General features: G+C 44.0%; 1 protein-coding gene across 2 annotated transcripts in view; it reads left to right on the top strand.

Annotated features, from left to right (window-relative positions):
* The first annotated feature begins 4,196 nt into the window (after positions 1-4,196).
* The window catches only part of MUC13 (mucin 13, cell surface associated), a 30,375-nt gene continuing 11,598 nt past the window's right edge, over positions 4,197-22,973 (top strand). For both annotated transcript variants that reach the window (XM_082700024.1, XM_082700025.1), the window contains exons 1-6: positions 4,197-4,360; positions 10,792-11,007; positions 13,401-13,952; positions 18,035-18,157; positions 19,011-19,117; positions 22,796-22,851. In XM_082700024.1, coding sequence (XP_082556150.1) covers positions 10,956-11,007; positions 13,401-13,952; positions 18,035-18,157; positions 19,011-19,117; positions 22,796-22,851 — 890 coding nt within the window. In that variant the 5' untranslated portion in view covers positions 4,197-4,360; positions 10,792-10,955. The remainder of the gene's footprint in view (positions 4,361-10,791; positions 11,008-13,400; positions 13,953-18,034; positions 18,158-19,010; positions 19,118-22,795; positions 22,852-22,973) is intronic.

Below are 22,973 nucleotides of genomic sequence, written 5' to 3' on the forward strand. Positions count from 1 at the left end.
TATCCTCAATTTTGCCTCATGGCCCACAAAGCCTAAAATACTTAGTATCTAGCTCTTCACAGGAAGTGTTTGCTAAGCCTGATCTAAGTAACAGTCCTACCTGTGCTATTATGGATGTAAATATACTTTATGGTTTTGAGTTAATAAGTTTAAAGTGTATATGGAGGCATGTAGTAAGTGCTTTTTCAAAGTAAGCTATTAATATTAATAACTGTATTTCTATAGCTTTTCTGAACTATACAGAATTGTGGTCCTTACCAAAGGTTGTCTGTAGGCAAATAAAAATGTCCTTTCGGACAGCCCTCTCTAAAAGTGCACTGGTGTGGTTTCTACCTAATCCACCCCTGCTCAATTTATTTGTTTGTTTGTGTGTATCTTAAATTAAAAAAAAATTTTTTAACCTTATTTATTTATTTGAGAGAGAAAGAGAGTGAGCAGGGGTAGAGAGAGACAGAGAAACAGACTCCCCACTGAGTGTAGATCCCGATGTGGGGCTTGATCCCAGGACCCTGAGATTATGACCTAAGCAGAAGGCAGGCACTTATCCGACTGAGCCACCCAGGTGCCCCAGGCTCCCTTTCTAAAATCTTTTTCTTGGGACACCTGGGTGGCTCAGTTGTTTAAGCTGCTGCCTTCGGCTCAGGTCATGATCCCAGGGTCCTGGGATCAAGTCCCACATTGGGCTCCTTGCTCAGTGGGGAGCCTGCTTCTCTCTCTGCCTGCCACTCTGCCTGCTTGTGCACACGCTCGCTCTCTCTCTCACACACACAAATAAATAATAAAATCTTAAAAAATAAATAAATAAAATCTTCTCCTCCTCCTCCTCTTCATCTTCCTCCTCCTTCTTCTTCTTTGCTTTTTTTCCTTCTTTTTTGTAGCAGCTTGAGATATAATTTATATACCAAACAATTTACTCATTTAATTCAGTGCATCACCACAACCAATTTTAGAACTTTTACTTCATCCCACAAAGAATCTTGTACTTTCTCCACCATCATCCCCCAATCCTCCCTCCTCCCCCATATCCCTAGGCCATAACTAACCCACTTTCTGTCTCCATAGCTTTGCCCATTCTGGACATTAAATATAAATGGAACCATCTGATACGTGATCTTTGGGGGATGGCTTGTTTTACTCAGCACAATACTTTCAAGCTTCACCCACATGGTAGCATGCATCAGAACCTCTTTTTTATGACAGAACAATATTCCATTGTTTGGATGTACCTATTTTATTTATTCATCAGCTGATGGACACTGGGCTCTTCCTATCTTCTGGCTGTTATGAATAATGAACGTTCATGTGTAAGTTTTTGTGATGACATATTGTCATTTCTCTTAGGAATAGACCAAGAAGAAGATTGGCTGGGTCACAGGGTGTCTAACTCTGAGGAACCATCCGAATGTTTCCCAAAGTGGCTGCCCCAGTTCTGCTTTCCTACCAGCAGTATGTGAGCGTTCTGGCTGCACATCTTCACCAATACTTGCAATTGTTTGTTTTTTATTACTATGAGAGAATTAAAAATTACCTGGATATCACTTTATAGTCTGTATGATGGCTATGAACTGAGGAGCTGGGGAAAACCACCTTCCTCCCCACTCCACGCTGGGTCCTCATGGAGTCACCACCCTGGGGGCCCAGCTCTCAGAGGCTACCAGGGTGTTGCCACTCAAACTTGAAGTTTTCCTCAGAGCCCGAAAGGTTCCCAGACATTGTGCCCTACTGGTAGTTTTTCAGTTCACTAACCCACACATTTACTTGACCCTCCAAGAAGGCATTATTGGGAAATGTGGAAGTATCCTTTGAAGAACTACAAATGCAGGCAGATGGTTACTAGGGAGCTTGCCTCAGCAGGACGAGATCACTTCTGGAGAGAACTTCTGCAGAGACCGCTGCCCACCTCCTGCCCTCTATCCCTATGATTTACGAAGACACTAGCGGCCTTCTGGGAAGAGGAACCAGGTCCACTGGGAGAGAAGTCTCCAAACAGGAAGGACGAGGGTCCCTAGAGAGGCAGGCCCCACACTCGGGCAAGAGGTCAGAAGGGAGAGTCGTTTCTGGTTCTGCCCTGGGAGTCAGCTGCTTCCCTCAGTGGAGCAGAAATGGGGATTTCTGTCCTTATCAAACTTACAAATAAAATAGCCGGTTATTTAACCAGCAAAATAAGCCTATGTAGGAATAACAGAAGAATTGGAAAGTATGGCAGACCACAAGCAAGTCCAGAGACAAAGAAAAGGGAAGGTCAACTTCTGTTAGCTTGTAGGAAGACATCGGGGACGATTGTTTTGAACACAAGTTCACTGGAGAAGAACAAGAGTTGGAGGTTGGGGAGGTTTCTCATTGGATTCAGGTCATGTGCTGTAGCTGGCGCAGGGATCTTCCTTCTTTTTCTTGCAAGCAGGCAGTGAAATTGCTCTGTGAAAACTGCCCCTCCCTTGTCAAGAATGATCTTCCTTCTTCCTGCTGGTTATACGGGCTGCCAGGAGTGGTACAAGAGTGACAGAGCCCGGTCAGGGCTTCCCAGCTCGGTTTTAAATGAGTTCTCTTTTATTTTCACACCGCTGAAGAAAGTCAGCCAGGGGAGGGCTATCGCGTGCCCAGTGTGTGCTGACCTCTGCCGAGTGTCACCCTTACCCTGCCCTTCGCAGTGTTTCGAGGAGAGCTTTTCCCATTATACATGTTCCCACCACATCGGGAATGTGTCCTTAAGCGCTTTGCAAGAGTTGCCTCAGAAATGCTCATTTCAGTTCGTCACTATAACCTCAGAGCGTGGGACCGTTTCTGGCACGTATAGATACTCTAAAGTATTTGGTGAATGAAGCAAATAATGTAAACTCAGCACTAGCAGGTGGAACCCACCCCCCATACCTCCTGGTATATACTATGTTGTAGTTTATTCACACTTAATAAAAATACAGTATTGTTGAAATTTTCTTTTGGGATGATGACTACATAGTATTTTTCTCAAGAATTCACCAAACTTGTTTTGACCAAGCTACATCAATGTACCAATGTCTTTGAGCACATGTCTAGCTATTTCCTTAGGACAAATTCCTAGAATGGAATTGCTGATCAAGGGATATTTCCATATTCTTTTCTTTCTTTTTTTTTTATTGAAGTGTAACTGTACAGTGTTTTATTAGTTTCAGGTGTACAATATAGATTCAACAATCCTTTACATCAGTGCTCATCAAGGTAAATGTCCTCTTTAATCCCCACCACCCCTTTCATCCCTTCCCCCACCCAACTCCCCCCTGGTAACCATCAGTTTTTTGCTATAGATAAGAGTCTGTTTCCTGGTTTCTCTTTTTCTTTTTTCTTTGCTTGTTCATTTGTTTCTTCAATTCCACATATGAGTGAAATCATATGGTATTTATCTCTGAATGACTTATTAGCACAATACCCTCTAGGTCCATCCATGTTATTGAAAATGGCAAGATCTCATCCTTTTTATGGCCAAATAATATTCCATTGCATGTAGATCATATATGTAGCGTGTCTTCTTTATCCATTCATCTGTGGATGGACACTGGCATTGATTCCCTATCTTGGCTATTGTAAATAATGCTGCAATGAGCATAGGAAGCATGTATCTTTCCAAATTACTGTTTTCATTTTTCGTACTGAATCATATGGTAATTCTATTTGTTTTTAAAGATTTTATTTATTTATTTGACGGAGAGAGAGATCACAAGTAGGCAAAGAGGCAGGCAGAGAGAGAAGGGGAAGCAGGCTCCCCGCTGAGCAGAGAGACCGACTTGAGGCTCCATCCTAGGACCCCGAGACCACGACCTGAGCTGAAGGCAGAGGCTTAACCTACTGAGCCACCCAGGCACCCCTGGTAATTCTGTTTTTAATTTTTTATTTCCTCTTTGATTCCTTGGTTGACCCATTCAGTGTTTAGTAGCATGTTATTTACCCTCCCTGTATTTGTGGTCTTTCTTTCCACATTTTTACTTGTGATTGATTTCTAGTTTCCTATTGCTGTGGTCCAGAATGATATATAATGTGATCTCTCAGTCTTTTTGAATTTATTGAGACTCGTTTGGTGGTCTAATGTGAGTTTGGCTGCTGGGACTGCAGGCATACTGGTGTGTGTGTGGTCACCTTCTACGCTCCAGGGCATGAGCCGCTTTGGAGGGACTCCAGCTGAGTCGTGCAAGTTGGGTGGGGTAGCTCTACCGGAGACCTGGGGGTGGGGCACCCGGGCTAGCCAGCTAGGTCCGGCGTGTTCCTGCTGGTTCTGTGAGTGTCCTGCTGTCCACGCTGGGGGTGGAGAGGAGAAAGGTGCGTTCAACCCTTTAGGTCTTGGAGAAGTCTCCTAAAGAAGCCTGCCCCTCCAGCAGCCATTCTGAGATTAGTAAGTAAATCTCCTTCACATATACCTAGGGCTCTGTTCAAACTGCTACTTCTTTGCTGTATCTGAATGGGGTTTTCTGGTGCTTCTTAAAGGGCAGGGACTCTGCTTCCTCTCTCTTTCAGCTCTCCCAGAACTAAGGCTGCTGATTTTTTTTTAAGATTTTATTTATTTATTTTCCAGAGAGAGAGCGAGAATATAAGAGAGCACAAGCAGGGGGAGCAGCAGGCAGAGGGAGAGGTAGAAGCAAACTGACTCCCCGCTGAACAGGGAGCCTGCTGTAGGACTCAGTCTGAGGACCCGGGGATTATGACCTGAGCCAAAGGCAGACTCTCAACCGGCTGAGCCACCCAGGTGTCCCATGCCCACTGATTTTTAAAGGACCCAGAGTTAAGCCCTGATTATTATAAAACTTGGAGAGTTACCCCCCACCCTGGTTTTAAAGTCAAATGTTATGGGTAGTGGTCTTCCCAGGGCAGGTCTCCCTGGCCTGGGATGGCATCTGATCCTCTTGCTTCTTTCTCTGTGCAAATGGCAGCCCTCCTGCTTGGGGTTAGTCCTGCTGGGGGTTTGGTTCCCAACCTGTCTCTGTCCCTCCTACCCTACTTGTTGGGGCCTCTCTACAGTTCCCTGTGGAAAGTCTGTTCTGCCAGTCTTTGGGTTGGTTTCAGAGTTAGTTGCACCGATCTGGTTGTGACCTCAGCATGTCTCTGGGATGAGATGAGCTCAGGATCCTCCTACTCTGCTATCTTTCCAGAAGTTGGCGTATGCCCATTTTTAAAGGTCTGTAATATGTATTGCCAACTTTCCCTTCCCCCAAAAGCTGTGCATAAGGTCTGTTTGTCACGCACCATTGCCAACAGCAATTTTTATCATTCTTTAAATCTTTGCCCTAAAACAGGCCTGCAGTCATAGTATTTAATCGGTTCCTAGCGCAGAGCAACCTCTCAGGTTATTGCTTGTGAGTACATGGTGAGGTTTTATTTCAAATTTGTCATAGAGAAAACCATTCCTTAGAAAGCCAAATCAAAAATTCCTTCTTAGAAAAGACATTTTTTTTAAAGATTTTATTTATTTATTAGAGAGAGAGAGAGCAAGCGCACACAAGTCGGGGGGAAGGGGCAGATGGAGAAACAGACTTCCCATCAAGTGCTGAGCCCAACATGAGGTTCAATCCCAGAAACCCGGGATTATGACCTGAGCCGAAGGCAGACACTTAACTGACTGGGCCACCCAGGTGCCCCAGAAGAGACATTTCATAGGTAACGACCAATAATCAAAAAGAATGTCTGGTTAAAGATTATTAGGATAGTTGCCAGTTGAGTTCAAGCCTTGAATGTCAAGTTTAAATGTCATTGACCTCCCCCATGACTGACAGTCAACTGGGTATAGGAGTCAAATGCCCAAGAATAAGCACTTACCTGATTAAATTCTATTAGAAAACAACAGCTCAGCTCCACTGAGGTTTGGGTTAGCTTTCTTTTTTTTCTAGTGTAATGTTTCATTTTTCATGGTGCTGGTAGTTTGTATTTCTTTTTTAGGTAACTTACTTGTTTGCTTCCACACCGCCAGTAAGTCTGAAAGAACTTTTCTTCAAGTCACCCAAGGATGTACCCTAGCATGGTGACTTCTGACTGTTAGACAATTTTGTACCACCTTCAAGATTCTTGTCAAACTACATATTATCTTTACTCTTTCTCCTAGAATATTGTTCTTGAAATTGGCTTATTTAAGACCTAAATTAATTTACATTTTTTTATTTTTAAGATTTTATTCATTTGGGGGGGGTTGATATGCAGAGGGAGAGGGACAAGCATATTCCCTGCTGAGCAGAGGCCTGACACAGGGTTTGATCATGGGGCTCAGTCCCAGGACCCCAGGATCATGACCTGACCTGAACTCAGACACTCAACTGACTGAGCCACCCAGGCACCGTATGACCTAAATGAATTTACTTTTATTTTTTTTTATATATTTTTAAGAGTTTATTTATGGGGGCCCCTGGGTAGCTCAGTCAGTTAAGCATCTGTCTTCTGTTTGGGTCATGATCCGGGTTCTGGGATCCAGCCCTGCGCTAGGGTCCCTGCTCAGTGGGAAGCCTGCCTCTCCCTCTCCCACTCCCCCTGTTGTGGGAGAGAAATGCTGTCTCTCTCTGTGTCAAATAAAGAAATAAAATCTTTGAAAATTTTCTTAAAAATTAAAAGAATAAGAGTTTATTTATTTGAGAAAGAGAGAGTGCATGTGTGCATGAGCGGGGGGAGGGGCAGAGGGAGAGGGAGAAGCTGACTCCCTGCTGAGCTGGGCCCCCAATGTGAGGCTTCATCCGAGGACCCTGGGATCATGACCTGAGCCGAAGGCAGATGCTTAACCAACTGAGCCACCCACTGCCAAAATAAATTTACTTTTAAATTAAACTTTACATCATCACCTAAATTAAAAACTAGTTTCTTTTACCATAAATATAAAGTCACCATAAAATAAATACAATAAAAATAAAGTGTTAGTGGGTTGTCTAGAGGGAGATCTCTGCCAAAGGCTCTGTGCCTGGGGCTGCTCTATCTTCCTTGCAAAGGGAAATATGCAAGTATCAGAGCAGGTTTTAGATACACTGGCAGTAAACGTGAATTTCTCCTGGTGTAATCAGAATGACTGAAACACATTCGAAAAGGCAATTACTTTCCCCCTCCAAGTGAATCTGTGTTTTCTAACGGTGACCACAGACCACAGGCGGCCTGACTGTCACACCTGAGCACACACGCTAGTTACCTGGGGTCTTGTTAAAACCCAGACAGCTGATGCACTAAGTCTGGGCTTCGGCCAGAAAGGTACACTTCTTTCTTCTTCTTTTTTTTTAAGATTTTATTTATTTATTTGACAGAGAGAGAGATCACAAGTAGGTGGAGAGGCAGGCAGAGAGAGAGAGAGGAGGAAGCAGGCTCCCTGCTGAGCAGGCTCTCTAGCCTGTTGCAGGGCTTGATCCCAGGACCCTGGGATCATGACCTGAGCCGAGGGAGAGGCTTTAACCCGCTGAGCCACCCAGGCACCCCATAAAGGTACATTTCTAAAAGTTCCCAAGTCATGGAGCTGCTACTGGTCTGGGGAAGCACTTCAGGGGCCACTGCTCTCATCCCGCCATCTCTCATTTTAGGAGACAGTGGACTGGGGAAGCTGACAGGTACAAACCAAAAACTACTACAACCCCCAGACAGGTGCTCACATACTTCCTACGGTTGACGGTAGTTTTTCCCCCGAAGAGCAACAAGCCCAGGGGCCCGGTACTAGCCCCCCTACAAGCAGTGTTATAATCTCTAGAACTTCTCAGATCTCTCTGAGGAAACCTGAATTACAGTTTGGGCAGAAAGGGAGTATCCGCACCGGTGTGTAACAACTCCCCTACACCACCCCTGTACTGGTCAGTGAGTAGGTGAGAGGTCAAGTTACTTCCTGGGGAAAACCCCTCCATACAACTTCTCCAAGAGCTTAATTCCAGGAGATAAGGGTGTGGTGATGTCAGAGAGGCAGAGGGGGCCTGAGCCACAGGGAATGTGAATTTTATTCCGACAACAGGAAGTCATGGGAGCATTGAAGCAGGAGAAGGCAAGGAAGGTTCTTGGTGGTCTCAGCTAAAGGAGCTGCTCTCCCCACCTGACCACAGGCCCCCCAGTTCGTCTCCTCCATGCCCTTCGCCACAACAGGAGCTTACTTGGCCTCTTTGTCAGTTTGGTTGTCTGTTGTCCACCTTCCTTGAGAACTTCCTTGCTTTGTTCACTCCTTTGTGCCCTGCAGAGCAGATGACATATAGCAAGTGCTGGGTAAACATTTATGGAACAAAGGAAAGAATGGGCAAATGCCATTCAGTTTGCTCGAGGTACAGCGTCCAGGGAATGCGAAGTAAATGAGATATGGTCCTGGCTCTTCAGATTCGCAGTGTTTTTGGATAACTTATCTCCCAAAAGTTGGCTGTCACAATTGAATGATTTGTAGAAGAGAAAATAAAATTCATAAAGCAATGTGAGGAAAATATTCTTCACTCATTTCAAGGACATGCTACTAGCAAAATAAAATACAATAAAATTTCACATCTTTAAAAATGCCTGCATGGAGAATATCCAGTTCTGGTGAGGGTACAAAAAATTTCATAAGCTTACAAAGGCTATATTCCCTTCAAAAGGACATTCAGCAACAGATAGTAAGAGCTATAAAAAATGGTTTTGCGGGGGGCACCTGGGTGGCTCAGCCGGTTAAGCATCTGCCTTCCGCTCAGGTCATGATCCCGGAGTCCCGGGATAGAGTCCCTCAGCGGGCTCCCCATTCAGCAGGGAGTCTGCTTCCCCCTCTGGCTTCTCATGCTCTTTCTCTCACTCTCTCTCCAATAAATAAATAAAATCTTTTTTTTAAAGATTTTATTTATTTATTTGACAGAGATCACAAGTAGGCAGAGAGGCAGGCAGAGAGAGAGAGGAGAAAGCAGGCTCCCTGTCGAGCAGAGATCCCAATGCAGGGCTCGATCCCAGGACCCTGGGATCATGACCCGAGCCGAAGGGAAAGGCTTTAGCCCACTGAGCCACCCAGGCGCCCCAATAATATCTTTCCTAAAATGTGTTTTTTTGACTGAGAAATAACTGAGAGATTTACTTCTGGGAATTTATCCTAAGGAAACACTTTCAGATGAATGCAGAATTATATGTACATACTATTAATACACAAAACAACAGGGATGAATCTCAGAATAATTATGCTGAATAAAAGAAGCCAGACCAAAAAATAAAAATCCCCAAACCCAGTACATCTGTATGATTCCATTTCTATAAAATTCTAGAAAATGCAAACTAATCTATAGTGACAGGAAGCAGATTAGTGGTTACCTCAAACTGGGGTTGTATGGAAGGACAGGCACAAAGCTTTTGGGGATTATGAGAACATTTGATATGTTGATTATGATCATCATTTCGTAGGTATATGCCCATATCACAACTTTAAAATAATTACATAAATTATTATATATAAATTGTACATATGTACATGATAGATAAATTATACATACATTGTAAAAGAAAGGACTGATATACACAGTAATATGGATGAATTTTGAAATCATTGTACCAAGGAGGAGCTTCAAACATAGGCTAGTACATACCTTATTACTCCATTTATACACATTTTTAGAAAAAGCAAACTAAATCGCTAGTGACAAAAAGCAGGTTAGTCATTGCCTGGGGTTGGGGGTGGAGGGAGGAATGGGCTGCACAGGGACAAGAGGAAACTTTTGGGTGTGAGAGAAATGTTCTGTGTCATGATTATAGTGGTAGTTTCACATATATACACATCTATCAAAACTCACTGAATTTTACATGTTAAAGGGATCCGTTTATTGATGTAAGTTAGGCCTAACTCAGTAAAGCAAATTTAAAAAGAGAAAAGGTGAAAAAGAGGCTTTGATTTAACTTCTGGGGCCAGGATCCTTCAAGCTGAGAGTAATAGCACAGTTTTCCTTGTTGGGGAAAAATATTTAAATGAGCCTCTTGGCTCTATAAGAGTAAACCCAAAATCCTACTCCTGAACGGAGACTTTTGGGACCACAAGGAAGCAATCTTCTCTGTAATAATATAACAAAAAAAAATTGGTCTTCACTAAGGTGAGAGGTAAAACTCTGGCTAATATTTCCAAGGGGTGATTGGATTCACCCTCTGGCAGGCCTGGGCCCTGGGAGAGCTGTGGTTCTGAGCTGTAGGGAGGGAGGCCTGGGTTCAGAAGGCTCCTCTCTGAGTGACAGGCCTGGTTCCCAGAAGGTGGCAAGAAGTCAGGGGTTCAGGGACAAGAGGTGAGTCGAGGAGCTGGGAGCAGACGGCCAGCCAGAGAACAACCAAGGAGTGAAAACACGTAGTTATCTGTTTTAAGTTTTTACATTTTTTGTACCGAATTTCCCCCTCCTGGAGTGGTCACCCCCAAGCCTTAAGTAAAGTTAGGCTAAATGCTACAGTTGGAGATCGAGTGTGTTTGAGGGCATGAATAGGGGGCCTTGTCTAGGTAAAGTGCTATGTGGAGAGCCATGGAAACCTGGAGACAGGATTACAAAGTTGCTCAAAGTGGCCTTCAGGGAGGCCGACCAAAAGCTAGGCCACAGTGTGGGGAAACCGTGGTAGAGCCCCCCAGGGATTCTTGAAGTTACAGTGGGAGGAAACTGCATCTCCACGTTCAAATGGCAGGGAGTGGCCCACAGATGCTCCCATCGGGTGTTCAAACGAATGGTGGCCTCCTAACAGGTGGTCGCCCGGGGATAGTTGGGGTATAGAGATTAACTGCTCCCCCACCCCACACCACCTCCCAAGGATATTTAGGCTATTTTGAACTATTTTGGACTATAATAATTTGGAAGAATATTCTGAACAGAAAATTGTTCTCTAAGGCCAGGCCCACTTCTTTTATCTCAAAAGCTCAGAAGAGACTTATGGTATGGGACCAAACCCCGACAAGTAATTGCCTCTGGCTCACTGACGTCAGTTAATGACTGGACTTTGCACCCAAAAGCGGGTTAAAAACTAAAGACAGTTGAGGGGAAGTCATTTCCTCCTTGGACAGCCCAGCAAGAACGTCTAAAATGAGAGCCCTTGCTCACCTCACTCTTCTCAGCCTCCTTTTTGCAACCTCAGGTAAGAAACATTTTACAGTTTTTTAAAATGATTGCTGTTTTTACATTTTATTTTTTTTTAATGATTTTATTGATTTATTTGAGAGAGAATGGCACAAGCACAGGAAGCGGGGAGGGGCAGAGGGAGAGGGAGAAGCAGACTCCCAAGCAGGGACCATCCCCGCCCTCCCCCCCACCCCCAGGCAGGACCCTGGGATCAAGACCCTGGAATCATGACTTGAGCCAAACAGATGCTTAACCTACAGACCCACCCAGGTGCCCAACATATTTACTATTTTTAATTCTTTTAATTGCATTTGCTGTCTTGGAGCTAGAACTAACAGGCTTACTGTACCAGTTCTGTGGCCCAGCAGGCTATTTTCTGACTCTGCTCAAAGACATAGGGTATTTAAGTCTGAGGTGAAGGAAGACAGAGCAGAAGTCAAGGGGCCTCTGGACTATGGGGTGTGGGGTTCAGCAAGTAGGAGATTTGTCCTCCAGAGTTCCTCAGGTCAGACAAGCACAAATCAGTAGATTCAAAAGGTCTGGTGCCTGGTAGCCTTTCCTTTGGCCCCTATAGGATCTGGTTTAATTTCTGGTTCTAGCTAGCATCAACAGTCCTCTGATCGCTTCTCCATGGGAATTAAGGCTTACCTCTGGGCAAATCCCTAAACCCCTCTGGATAGTGGGGGGCTCTTCTGTCAAATGGGGATACTTGTATCGATTTCACAGTTACTATCTGGCATAGGGTACGCCCTTGTTAGATGAAAAAAGAAGCAGAAATCGGTCAAGATGAGTCATTTCCTTGCTGCTAGAAGACCCATTGTTTATCTCTTTAACCTTCAATGATTATTTGAGCCAGACCCCGTTGAAGGTGAAGACCCAGATTCTATCGGGGTGGGTGGGGTGGGGGGGTTGCTCACAGACCCAGGGGCCATCAGCAGGTTTTTTGTTTTTTTGGTTTTTTTTTTTTTTTTTTTAAAGATTTTTATTTATTTATTTGACAGAGAGAAATCACAAGTAGGCAGAGAGGCAGGCAGAGAGAGAGAGAGGAGGAAGCAGGCTCTCCGCTGAGCAGAGAGCCCGATGCGGGACTCGATCCCAGGATCCCGAGATCATGACCTGAGCCGAAGGCAGCAGCTTAACCCACTGAGCCACCCAGGCGCCCCGGTTTTTGTTTTTAAATATGACAGTTTAGGAATTGCTTCCTCACTAAAATACTTTTTTTGTTTTCTCACTAAAGCATTTAATAATTTTTTTAAACTGGTTATCAATGTCAGAGTTCTTTGAGACAATGAAGGGTTCCAGAAAACTAATCACTGGACCACTAAGAGTTTACTTTTCCATGAGTTCAGGGATTCCTAAGAGTTGAAAAAAGGCAATTCTGATGATCACTGTAGCCTTTAGGGCAAAGATCATCTCTACTCATCCTACTCTTTAAAAAAATCAATGTGTCTAAAATTATTAATGGGTAAACATCACTAGAAAGAAAATTTGGGAAGAAAGTTTAATACACACTTAATGAAGTATTTTTATTTCATCATTTTTTTAAAGATTTTATTTTTTTGTTTGACAGACAGAGATCACAAGTCTGCAGAGAGGTGGGGGTGGGGGAAGGAAGCAGGATCCCTGTTGAGCAGAGAGCCCGACGCGGGGCTTGATCCCAGGACCCTGAGATCATGACCTGAGCCAAAGGCAGAGGCTTAAACTCACTGAGCCACCCAGGCTCCCCTCATCATTCTTTTAAACACGCTTCCTTTCTAACCCTCCCTAAAATGCTTTATAAATGGGAAATGAGGACAATTACCTCAAAGGGAGGCCACTTTTGAGTAGTAACAGCACCCCCTGCTGGCGCTTTCAGTTGTCCTCACAGAGGACTACTCAGGAGTGTTAAAAAGCCAGATTCATAGTTCAGCAACTGCAGGAAGAAAAGATGTAACTTCTTGGTATTCATCTTCATACATATTTTTTGTAACAGATTTCAATAACATTTTTTCCAGTTTTGTCTGTTTAATTTTTTATTTTATTTATTATGGGGATCTGTGTGTGTGTTCGAAGCAGTCCTGTATTTTCCTGTTTGTTTGTTTTTTTTTTTTTCTAAGATTTTATTTATTTGTCAGAAAGAGAGAGAGCACAAAGAGGGGGGTGGCAGGCAGAGGGAGAAGCAGGCTCCCCGCTGAGCAAAAGAGCCGATGCAGGACTCAATTCCAGGACGCTGGGATCATGACCTGAGCCAAAGGCAGACGCTTAATGACTTAGCCACCCTGGTGTCCGATGTATTTTCATTTTTAATGTAGTCACCTATATTTGTTTATCAGAAGAGCATCATTGGGTACTCATAATATGAAATAGTAGCAACTGCCAGTATATATTGAGTGTTCTGCCTTCTGAAACTTGGTATCTCTATTCCCCCAGCTGTCCAGTCAAATACACTTCAACCCACTTCAGGCGTGAGTACACCCAGCACCACACCAACTCCATCTGCTTCTTCAATAATTCCACCTACTAGTCCCACAGAAACGCCACCTACTACTACCACAAAATCTCTGTCATCTACTACCACTCCTACAGAAGCGTCATCTACTGCTCCCACAAAGTCTCCGTCATCTACTACCACTCCTACAGAATTGTCATCTACTGCTCCCACAAAATCTCCATCACCTACTACCGCTCCCATCCCACCAGCTCTATCCACTCCCGCGGTTCCTGTATCAAGTCCAGTTCCAGACTCCACAGTCACATCTACAGAAAATAAAACAAACACAACTGCTGCAACAACACCTATAGCTGCCACTAACACCAGCCCCCCTGGAAGTGGCAATTTGGGCTCAACTGCTCCTTCTCCAACAAGTAATGGATCAACCATCACCCCAGGCACACAGAATAATTCTTCAGAGACTGTTACTCCAGTGACTTCTGGCAACATCACTTTGTCCACAATCAGCACCTCAAACTCCGGTCCCACAGGTAAGAGCGATTCCTTCTCTCAGAGACTGCTTACTTGTGGAGGCAGGACATTGTGGAGGACAGTAGGTAAGTGTGTTCTGCAGGCAGAGAGAAGTGGGTATAAAAACACCCAAGGTTTCCCTGACCATGAACCCCTGGAATTAAAAACTGGAGTCACAAAGGCTAGTAGTGATGACAGAGACCCTAAAAGCTAAGCCACAGATTCATTCTGCTCTCCTTTCCTTCCCACTTGCTGCTTGAAGCTAGATGTGGAATGTTTTTATGAATGTGGACATTATGCAAGCTACTTCTCCAGGAAATTTTTTAGAAATAGTTTCAGCTTCTCTGAGAAGGCCAGATCCCAACAAGCACTGCCTTGCCAGCCACACTTGTCTAGCTACCTGATCTACCCAAGGAAGGAGTCTGTTCTTCCCTGACTCCTCAATAGTATTAGTGAAAAGTGGGACATTACGATGGTGGACGATCACAATCTGGAATTTGAGTTAATTCATGGAATGGGAGCCTGAGGAATAAAATGCCAAACAACAGCAGTGCTCAGACAACTCTAGACATGAATCGGGGCCATTGTCCAAAGGACAGATGTTTTGGGACTTACTAAGAGATGGCAGTCTGACCTCAAGCCAGAATTATTGAAACTACTTGCCTTGTTTACCAAAGTTTGGTCTAGAATAGGGGTCAGCCAACTTTATCAGTAAAGGCAAACTAGTAAATATTTTAGGTTTTGCGGGCCACAATAGGATTTTCTTTTGGGACTACTCCCCTCTGCCATTGTAACACAAAAGTGGTCACGGTCAACATACAGAAGAATGAGCCTGGCGGTATACCAGTAAAACGCTATTTACAAAAACTGAAGACTAGGCAGATTTGGCCCATGAGTCATAGTTTGCCAACCCCTGGTCTAAAATAATTCTCAGGGGCGCCTGGGTGGCTCAGTGGGTTAAAGCCTCTGCCTTTGGCTCAGGTCATGATGTCAGGATCCTCAGATTGAGCCCCGTATCGGGCTCTCTGCTCAGCGGGGAGCCTGCTTCCTCCCTCTCTCTCTCTCTGCCTGCCTCTCTGCCTACTTGTGATCTGTCTGTCAAATAAATAAATAAGATCTTTTAAAAAAAATAAATAAAATAATCCTCAGATCTAGGCTGGAAGGGTCTACATGAAACCTGTCATTCTCAGGGAAACTGAGGCCCAGCGAGGGCAGCAACTTGCCCAAGGTCAAAGAGCGAGCCAATATCTCCCTACAATGACTACTTTTGCTTTCCCCAGTGTTCTTTGACAGATCTGAGAGATGGATGATGAAGCAAGTGGAGCTAGAGCCTGTCCAGGGCACCTGGTTCCTAGCCTGCTTTCATGTTTGCAGGGCCCACTCTGAAGGCTAGGCCACCTGGGGCACAGCTGCAAGACCAGCTCCACTGGAGTCAGGAAAGGGAGCTCTTCGAAGCCATGCCTGCTTACCCAGACATTCTCCTGGAGTAGGGCAGCCGCCTTATGTCCTGGCCCAACCACTAGCTCACTGTGGGGAGGGCAGCAAATTCCTCTCTCTCTTGGCTTCAGCTTCCCAAGCCATAATAAGGTGTGACTGAACTAAAAAGCCACCGAAATCCCTTCCAGCTGTACCATCCTGTGCCCTTATTCCTGGCATGGAAGACCAGCGGACAGGTCTGTCCTTTACTGCTGGAAAGAAGCCATACCAGGAGTTATTTGTCTGGTGAATCCTGAGCGGAGTTGACTCCATTTCTTCCCTGGGATTGTCCAAAGCATCCTTGCTTACTTAAGGCTGAGCCTTTTTTAAAAAAACCTTTTATTTTACTTAAAATGTTAACTCGTGCCTTGTTAGAGGGGTGGTGGCCCTACTGTTTTTTATGAGATACTAAGTGCTCAACACTTGCTTTGTCCCAGGAAGGCTTTTTTTTTTCTTTTAACTCTTTTAAAAGAATTATTTTAATAGACTTTATTTTTTAGAGCAGTTGTAGATTCACAACAAAATGGAGAGGAAGGTACAGAGCTCTCCCATATATTTCCTGCTTCCACACATGCATAGCCTTCCTCATTATCAGCATCCCTCCCCAGAGGGTACGTTTGTGACAACAGGTGAACATTCACTGACACAGCAGCGTCATCCAAGGTCTGCAGGCTATGCTAGGGCTCCCCTGTTGCTGCTGCACATTCTGTGGGTTTGGACGAATGTATAATGTATAATGACCTGTATCCAGCATGCGGTATCGTAGAACATTTTCACCACCCTACCAATTGACTGTGCTCTGCTTACTCATCCCCAAACCAGCCCCTGGCAACCAGTGATCTTTCCACTATTGCCACTTTGGGTATAGGTGTCCATGGTTTTGCCTCTTTCGGAAAGTCATGTAGTTGGACTCATGTTTTAGTCTTTCCAGGTTGGTTCATTTCACTCAGTACTATGCACTTAAGATCCTTCCATACCTTTTCATGCTCGAAGGCTCATTTCTTTTTAACTCTGAATAATATCCCACTGTCTGAATGTACCACAGTTTTACCCATATCACCTACGGCATAACATCTCGGTTGCTTTCAAGTTTGGGCGATTACGAATAAAGCGGTCATAAATACTCCTATGCAGGTTTTTGAGTGGACATGTTTTCAACTCCTTTGGGTAAATACCAAGGAGTACACTTGCTGGATCCTATGCTATGAGTATGTGTAGCTTTGTAAGAAACTGTCAGACTGTTTTCCAAGGTGGTTGTACCATTTTGCTTTCCCACCAGTATGAGAGTTCCTGTTACTCTGTATCTTCATCAGCACTATTTTTTTTAAAGATTTTATTTATTTATTTGACAGACAGAGATCACAAGCAGGCAGAGAGGCAGGCAGAGAGAGAGGAGGAAGCAGGGTCCCCGCTGAGCAGAGAGCCCAATGCAGGGCTCGATCCCAGGACCCTGGGACCATGACCCGAGCCGAAAGCAGAGGCTTTAACCCACTGAGCCACCCAGGCGCCCCAGCACTATTTTGGTTTTGATTTCTTAAAAAAAAAGTGCATTAGACCCACAGTTAGGGAAGGAAAGAAGCTTAAACAGTGCAGAAGTATATGCAGTAAGCTCCAGATCTCCCTCCTTTCCTAAACCCCTAGCACACAGACCCTTTCTCCCTTCCCCAGAGGCAACTTTTGTGGCCGGTTTCTCTTATCTTTCTCCAGAGGAATGTGTGCAAATATAAGCATACATACTTAATATGTTTGTGCATATCCTTTTTTATCACAAAAGAGAAGATGCTCTACACGTTGTACCTTATATATAGTTTTTTTTTTTTAATCAACGATTTTTATTGTAGGTTCGTAAGAACATTAACACTTCTTATCAGTCACTCAAACTTTTCTCAAATCAAAGCTCAGAATCATTTCATTTGACAGAGATGGAGAAAATGGCCAGCCAAGTCAACCATCTTCCTCCGACTTAACTCTACTCCCCATTCCTACCACTTCTCCAGAGAGAGGAAAGATGTTGTGCCCTACCTGGTCTGAGAGCACCAGCCAGTGGTGTAGAAACCATTGCACTAATTCCCAGCATCCATTCAAGTCATCCATTCAGAAAGCTGGGGGTGGGATGTGCCCTCATCACTTCTTCTGAGAATTTTCACTGACTTAATTTGCAAAGTCCCCTTACCATCCCTTTCCTCTCTTCGTATGTCTGTATGCCTTGTATGCTAACCCAAAGAGAGTACCCCATTTCTTTTGGGGGGCTTCCTGCCTGTCCTTCCCTGTAAGACGGTTATGCATATTTCCCTAGAAAATAGGATGCTTTCTTTCAGATGGTACGAGGAAGCTCTGTCTAATGTTAGAGACCAGAGATGCTAAAGATGGAATCAGGAGACTGCTGTCTCTCTGAGCAGACTCTTGCCCACCAACCTCTGTCTTTATTGTTTGACAAGCACCTGGCTCCAGAATTTCCACAAAACAACTACCTAGAGGCATCCGCTCTTCTAAAGGTGTACCATGGATTAACACAACCAAAGAACTGAACATGCCTAGGAGGCAGGCATGAAGATTTTTAGGTCTGTTTCTGGGTGTAATCTGTTGTCATTCTTTGGATTTGTAACCTCTTTTTCCTCTCTCTCAGTTCCCATCAATCCCTGCCAAGGAGCTCCCTGTCAAGATGGTTCTTCATGTGTTAGCCTCAACGATACCCATTTTTGCCTGTGCTCATTGGGATATTACTATACATCTTTTACCTGCAGAAAAGGTGAGTTATAAGGGATGAACCCTGCAGAGCTGCATTTCAGACCTAAAGTGGAGTAGAAAATGCAAAATAATGTAAAAAAAAAGAGCCTCCAAAGTAGTAGTAGAGGCTAATTTATGGGCAACAGAGGCTCCTGCTTTTACCTCGGTGGAAACTAGAGGGACCACAAGGATTAGAGATAGTCCAAAAGCCAAACAGGTGTTCCTGTTTCAGCACTAATAATCTAATTTCTGGGATCCACTCTAAGTAAATGACCCCAAAGATAGGTTTGTGCATAGATGTTGGCTGCAAACATTTTTTTTTCCTTTTAAATAATCAGTAGCATGAAAACCGAAAAATGACTATCAATGAAGATAACACTTTTTTCATAGAGTATTATACAGTCTCTGAAAGCAATAGTTACGAAAAAAAAAAAAAATAGTGATGGGAAAGGCACCCAGCTGGCTCAGTTGGTAGAGCATGTGGTTCTTGATCTCAGGATCATGTGTTCAAGCCCCACATTGGGCCCATGTGGAGCCTACTCGAATGAATGAATGAACGAATGAACGAATAGACAGGCAGTTATGAAGACTAGGTAATGTTTGGAAAAATGCTTTTTATGTAACAATAGTTAAAGAAGACTCATGGAATGATGACAATGTAAACTAACGCATGGAAAAAAAGCTGCGAGAATAATACCAAAATAAAAATGGTTGTGTTGGGTTGGGTGAGATTTTGGGTCACATTTTTCATCTTTTTAGACTTCCCATAATATCATCAATGTTTAGAATTTTTAAGAATAATCTGTGTTTTAAACAAAATGTAAATGGACCCTCTTTACATTAAATATTATAAAAAGATTCTGCTTAAATTTCAGGAAAGTTATTCCCTGGAACTATTACAGTGAGAGTATCAGAAACATCTGGTTTGGAAGATGGAAATTCTGTGGCCTATCAAAACTTACATGTTCAAATTACTGATTTTGTAAGTATTTTCCAACCCTTTTCTCTGTATAAGTGTTCTTCATTTTAACACTTTCTTGCAGCACATAGGACTGGTGTTCAGGTAGGACACACTGGTATAGCTGTCCCAGTTGCTGAAATAGTGAAAGGCACACTTACTGGTTGGTTAATTGCCGCTGTCCTGAGCCCCCTGGTGCCTGGTTGCCCAGGTCCTCCTTGGACCCTTGGCCCTCCCCATGATCTGCACCTATGTGGGTAATACCCGGCATGGCAGAGGGCCTTTAGAAGATTTCTCCAGCCATGCCATGCCCATTGATAGAGAAGCTATTAGAATTTTTTTTGAGTAGCTATACCCAGCATGGAGCACTTCATAGGGCTTGAACTCATGACCCTGAGATGAAGACCTGAGCTGAAATCAACTTAACCACCCAGGTGTCCCTAGAATATTTTTAAACAGACACATCAAAATAATTATGTTTTAAAATAAAGCTATTTTGGGGCACCTGGGTGGCTCAGTGGGTTAGGCCACTGCCTACGGCTCAGGTCATGATCTCGGGGTCCTGGGATCGAGCCCCACATCGGGCTTTCTGCTCAGCAGGGAGCCTGCTTCCCTCTCTCTCTCTCTCTGCCTGCCTCTGCCTACTTTGATCTCTCTCTGTCAAATAAATAAATAAAATCTTTAAAAATAAATAAATAAAATAAAACTATTTTTATAGAATTGGAGAGAGGAAAAAAACTGAAGGTCTTTTTTCCTTTCTACAATCAAATTTACATACATTTCTATACCAATCTGGCTTTTTTTTTTTTTTTAATGTTTGTTAAGGGAACTCTGTTTGAATTAATATGTCACTTTTCTCCACTGTTAAGAATCTCAAAATGAACAATAGCGTCATTTCATTTTGATTACTGTGAGTGAATGTGTCTGCATGAAAAGGAATGGAGATTTCCATTCTGGAGCCACAGATGTTAGATCTGAAGGAGCTTTTACAGGACCTTCAGCCAATGTTTCCGAAAGTTCAGCTTTAAAGGGAAAAAACAGTAGCCTGTAAATATGTCTTAGAACCCTAAGTGGAGAAACTCTTATAAAAACTAAAGAAGACATTGAAGACCATATCTTTCAATTCAGAATTATTTCACTACAAAAGAGTTTTATAAGCAGAATTGGTAGAACATAAAATATCATTGTCCAGATGATTTCTAGATAACATGAGAGAGCTTGTGCTCATGCCCAAACAGCCCCTGCTGGCGAGGCTAGGATAAAAACCATGGCTTTAGTAGCCCAGCCTTGGCCTTAGCCCCTTGTCATACCACCTGAGCTGACCATGACTTACCCTCTCATCCCGGACCTACATTCCAGCTCTCCCACTTGGATGGTACTCGGTGTATTGAGTCGCAACATCAGTGTGTTCCTAATTCCAGGGAACCCCTGTGTTGTCCCGTGGCTTCACTGAGCTGTGGCCACTATGTCGCCCAAGCTTGCTTTGGATATGGGTGTCCAAAAGACCCCTTCTGCCTTCAGATACCAATTTTAAGACTTGATCTCAGTCAGGTCTTAATTTCAGAGAGACCAGGGGGGGATAGAGCATTCTTCTAATTTCCAGGAAGCGCTTCTCCTGAAGGGGATAGTGGGAACTCTTTTGCAGCTTCCTGGAGACAGGAAGAGAGAAGCAATAGACTTTCTTCAAGGTCCTCTTAGCAGACGCTTTGTAGCCCTGGGGCGTCCCAGCTCAGGCCCTGTGTGTCTCACAGCGTCCATTATCTACCAGCTGGATCCAAACAGTCTACAGAGGGATTTGGAGTTCCCCTGATATGTATGTGCCTGGCATTTTATGTGTAATATTTCAAATTAAAAACAGCCCAACAGAAAGGATGGTACTACGGTGCTATTTTGCTGATGAGACCACCAAGGATCAGGAAGGTTAAGTGACTGTAGGTCACCCAGCTGATGAGGGAAGAGGTATGGACTTCATCCCAAACCTCCAAGCTGCTTCTCGAACTCCTCTTCACCTGCTGGCTGTGTTGTACAGTAGAAGCCTGGCAGGCCTGTTTGGGTAACTCCTGCCTTCTTGTCCAGACTTCAGTTTGAGACGTGTATATCCCAACATCCTCAAAGGGTGACCTGGAAGAATAAAAAAAGAAAAGAAAAGGGGAGGGAGATACATTCTCCTATGCCAAATGCTAATTTTGTAATCTCTCTTCTTTGGGAGTAAGAAAATTAGATGGGCTCTGGTCAGTAGGCCAATGAGAGGGACTTCGGAGGTCATCCATTGAACTTCCAGGCCTCTGATGGTTTACAGAAATACCAGCTGCTCCTCGCATTTAAAAGAATTGAAAAAGGCATATAGATGTGTTCTGGACAAAAGGCTACCCAGAAGAATTAGAGTGTCAAATTTATTTGAATTTGACTAGAAGAAAAGAGAAGTAGCATCTTTCTAAAATGATATTGGTTGCCATGAAGAGAAAAATAATAAAAAGTCATGAAGTATAAAAGTTTGCACCAACCCAGTTCAGTGATATGTGAACTCATATGATAAAATAGGGAAGCTGGGCCTGTAGAGGGGAAGACTCGTCCAAGTCATATCTTCCACATTTAATCCATTCCGTCATCTGTCTGCCAGTGTTTGTGGAACAGTTCCTGGGGGTTGCCCTGTGCTGAGTGCCGTGGACTAGGGGAGGTTATGTCATCAGAAAGAGAAAAAACACCCTATTCTTGGCATTAATAAACTTAACGTGCTCATGGGGACCCTCACCCCAACTCCACCTTACCCCTGCTAGAGGTTGCAACTTTATCTCTGGCCCCTTGCAAGTATCTGGAGTTGTCTTCCTAATAAGAGGTACCGTACTGGAGCCCCGCCCAGCACCCAAAGCCATGGGTCACATATTCCATCTCACTGGATGCACACTGTAGCCCCCTGTGGTAGGAATTACTCTCCCCTCCAGGTTTCTGAAGAGAAAGGTGAAGTTAAGCCACCATGCAAAAGCTGACACGGAGAAATTTGGCTTCAGATATCCTTCCCCGTTCAGCTTGCTCCCTTCTGAGCCACGCTGCTTCTGAACATCCCTGTAGACTCCTTTCCTCTCCCCATCCTGGCACCACCTAAAATGCTCGGAGGCTGGTCTCCTTTCTGAAGCTCCGCCTCATTCTTGGCAACCAGAAGTGTCTTTGAATTTATGCGGTAGATTGTGTTGCCCTGTGGCGTTTACCTCTCCCCACTTCAGGGTGTAGACCCCTGACTCTTCACGGGGCAGGACCCACCTGTCTCCACCATCTGTCTGTGGCATGATGCCTTGTCAAGGTGGGTGATTAAAGAAGTGTTCCCTGGGGGAATGGAGGAGTGCACGAAGCCTGCTTGTAGAGAAGTCTTTAACAGACATGCAAACCACATATACAAAACTCCACGGGGACTTTGAAAACACAGACTGAGTAAGCTGGGCACCTTATTTTTAAAAGTATGATCACTGATTGGGCTGGGTGCCTTGGGTCTTTTTCCTACATAACTCTGACATTTCAGAACTGTATTAGTGTAAAACAAAAATTAATCAAAAGGTGTTAGAGCCCATATAAGGGACAGATTGCTGTGATGAGCCACGTGTATTTACACAAATGAGGTTAGAAATGTATTTGTGTGAAAACTCAGATCTAGGATCACGTTTCCCCCCCTTTGTGGTTATTAATACATCTCTTTGCCTTCCTCCACAGTTTAAAAGCATATTTGCCAATTCTGATTACGGACAGACTGTGATTGATAAAGTAAGGTAAGTTTGCTATGGACTGATGGGATAATTGGGAGGCCGGTGTATGTTTGCCTAACTTTGGGTCTTCTCTCGAGTTCTCTGAAGCCCTTCAGTGGCAAATCATAAGAAGAGGTGGTCAGTCT

This window comes from Mustela nivalis (assembly GCF_964662115.1).
Source record: "Mustela nivalis genome assembly, chromosome: 1".
Classification (NCBI taxonomy): Eukaryota; Metazoa; Chordata; class Mammalia; order Carnivora; family Mustelidae; genus Mustela; species Mustela nivalis.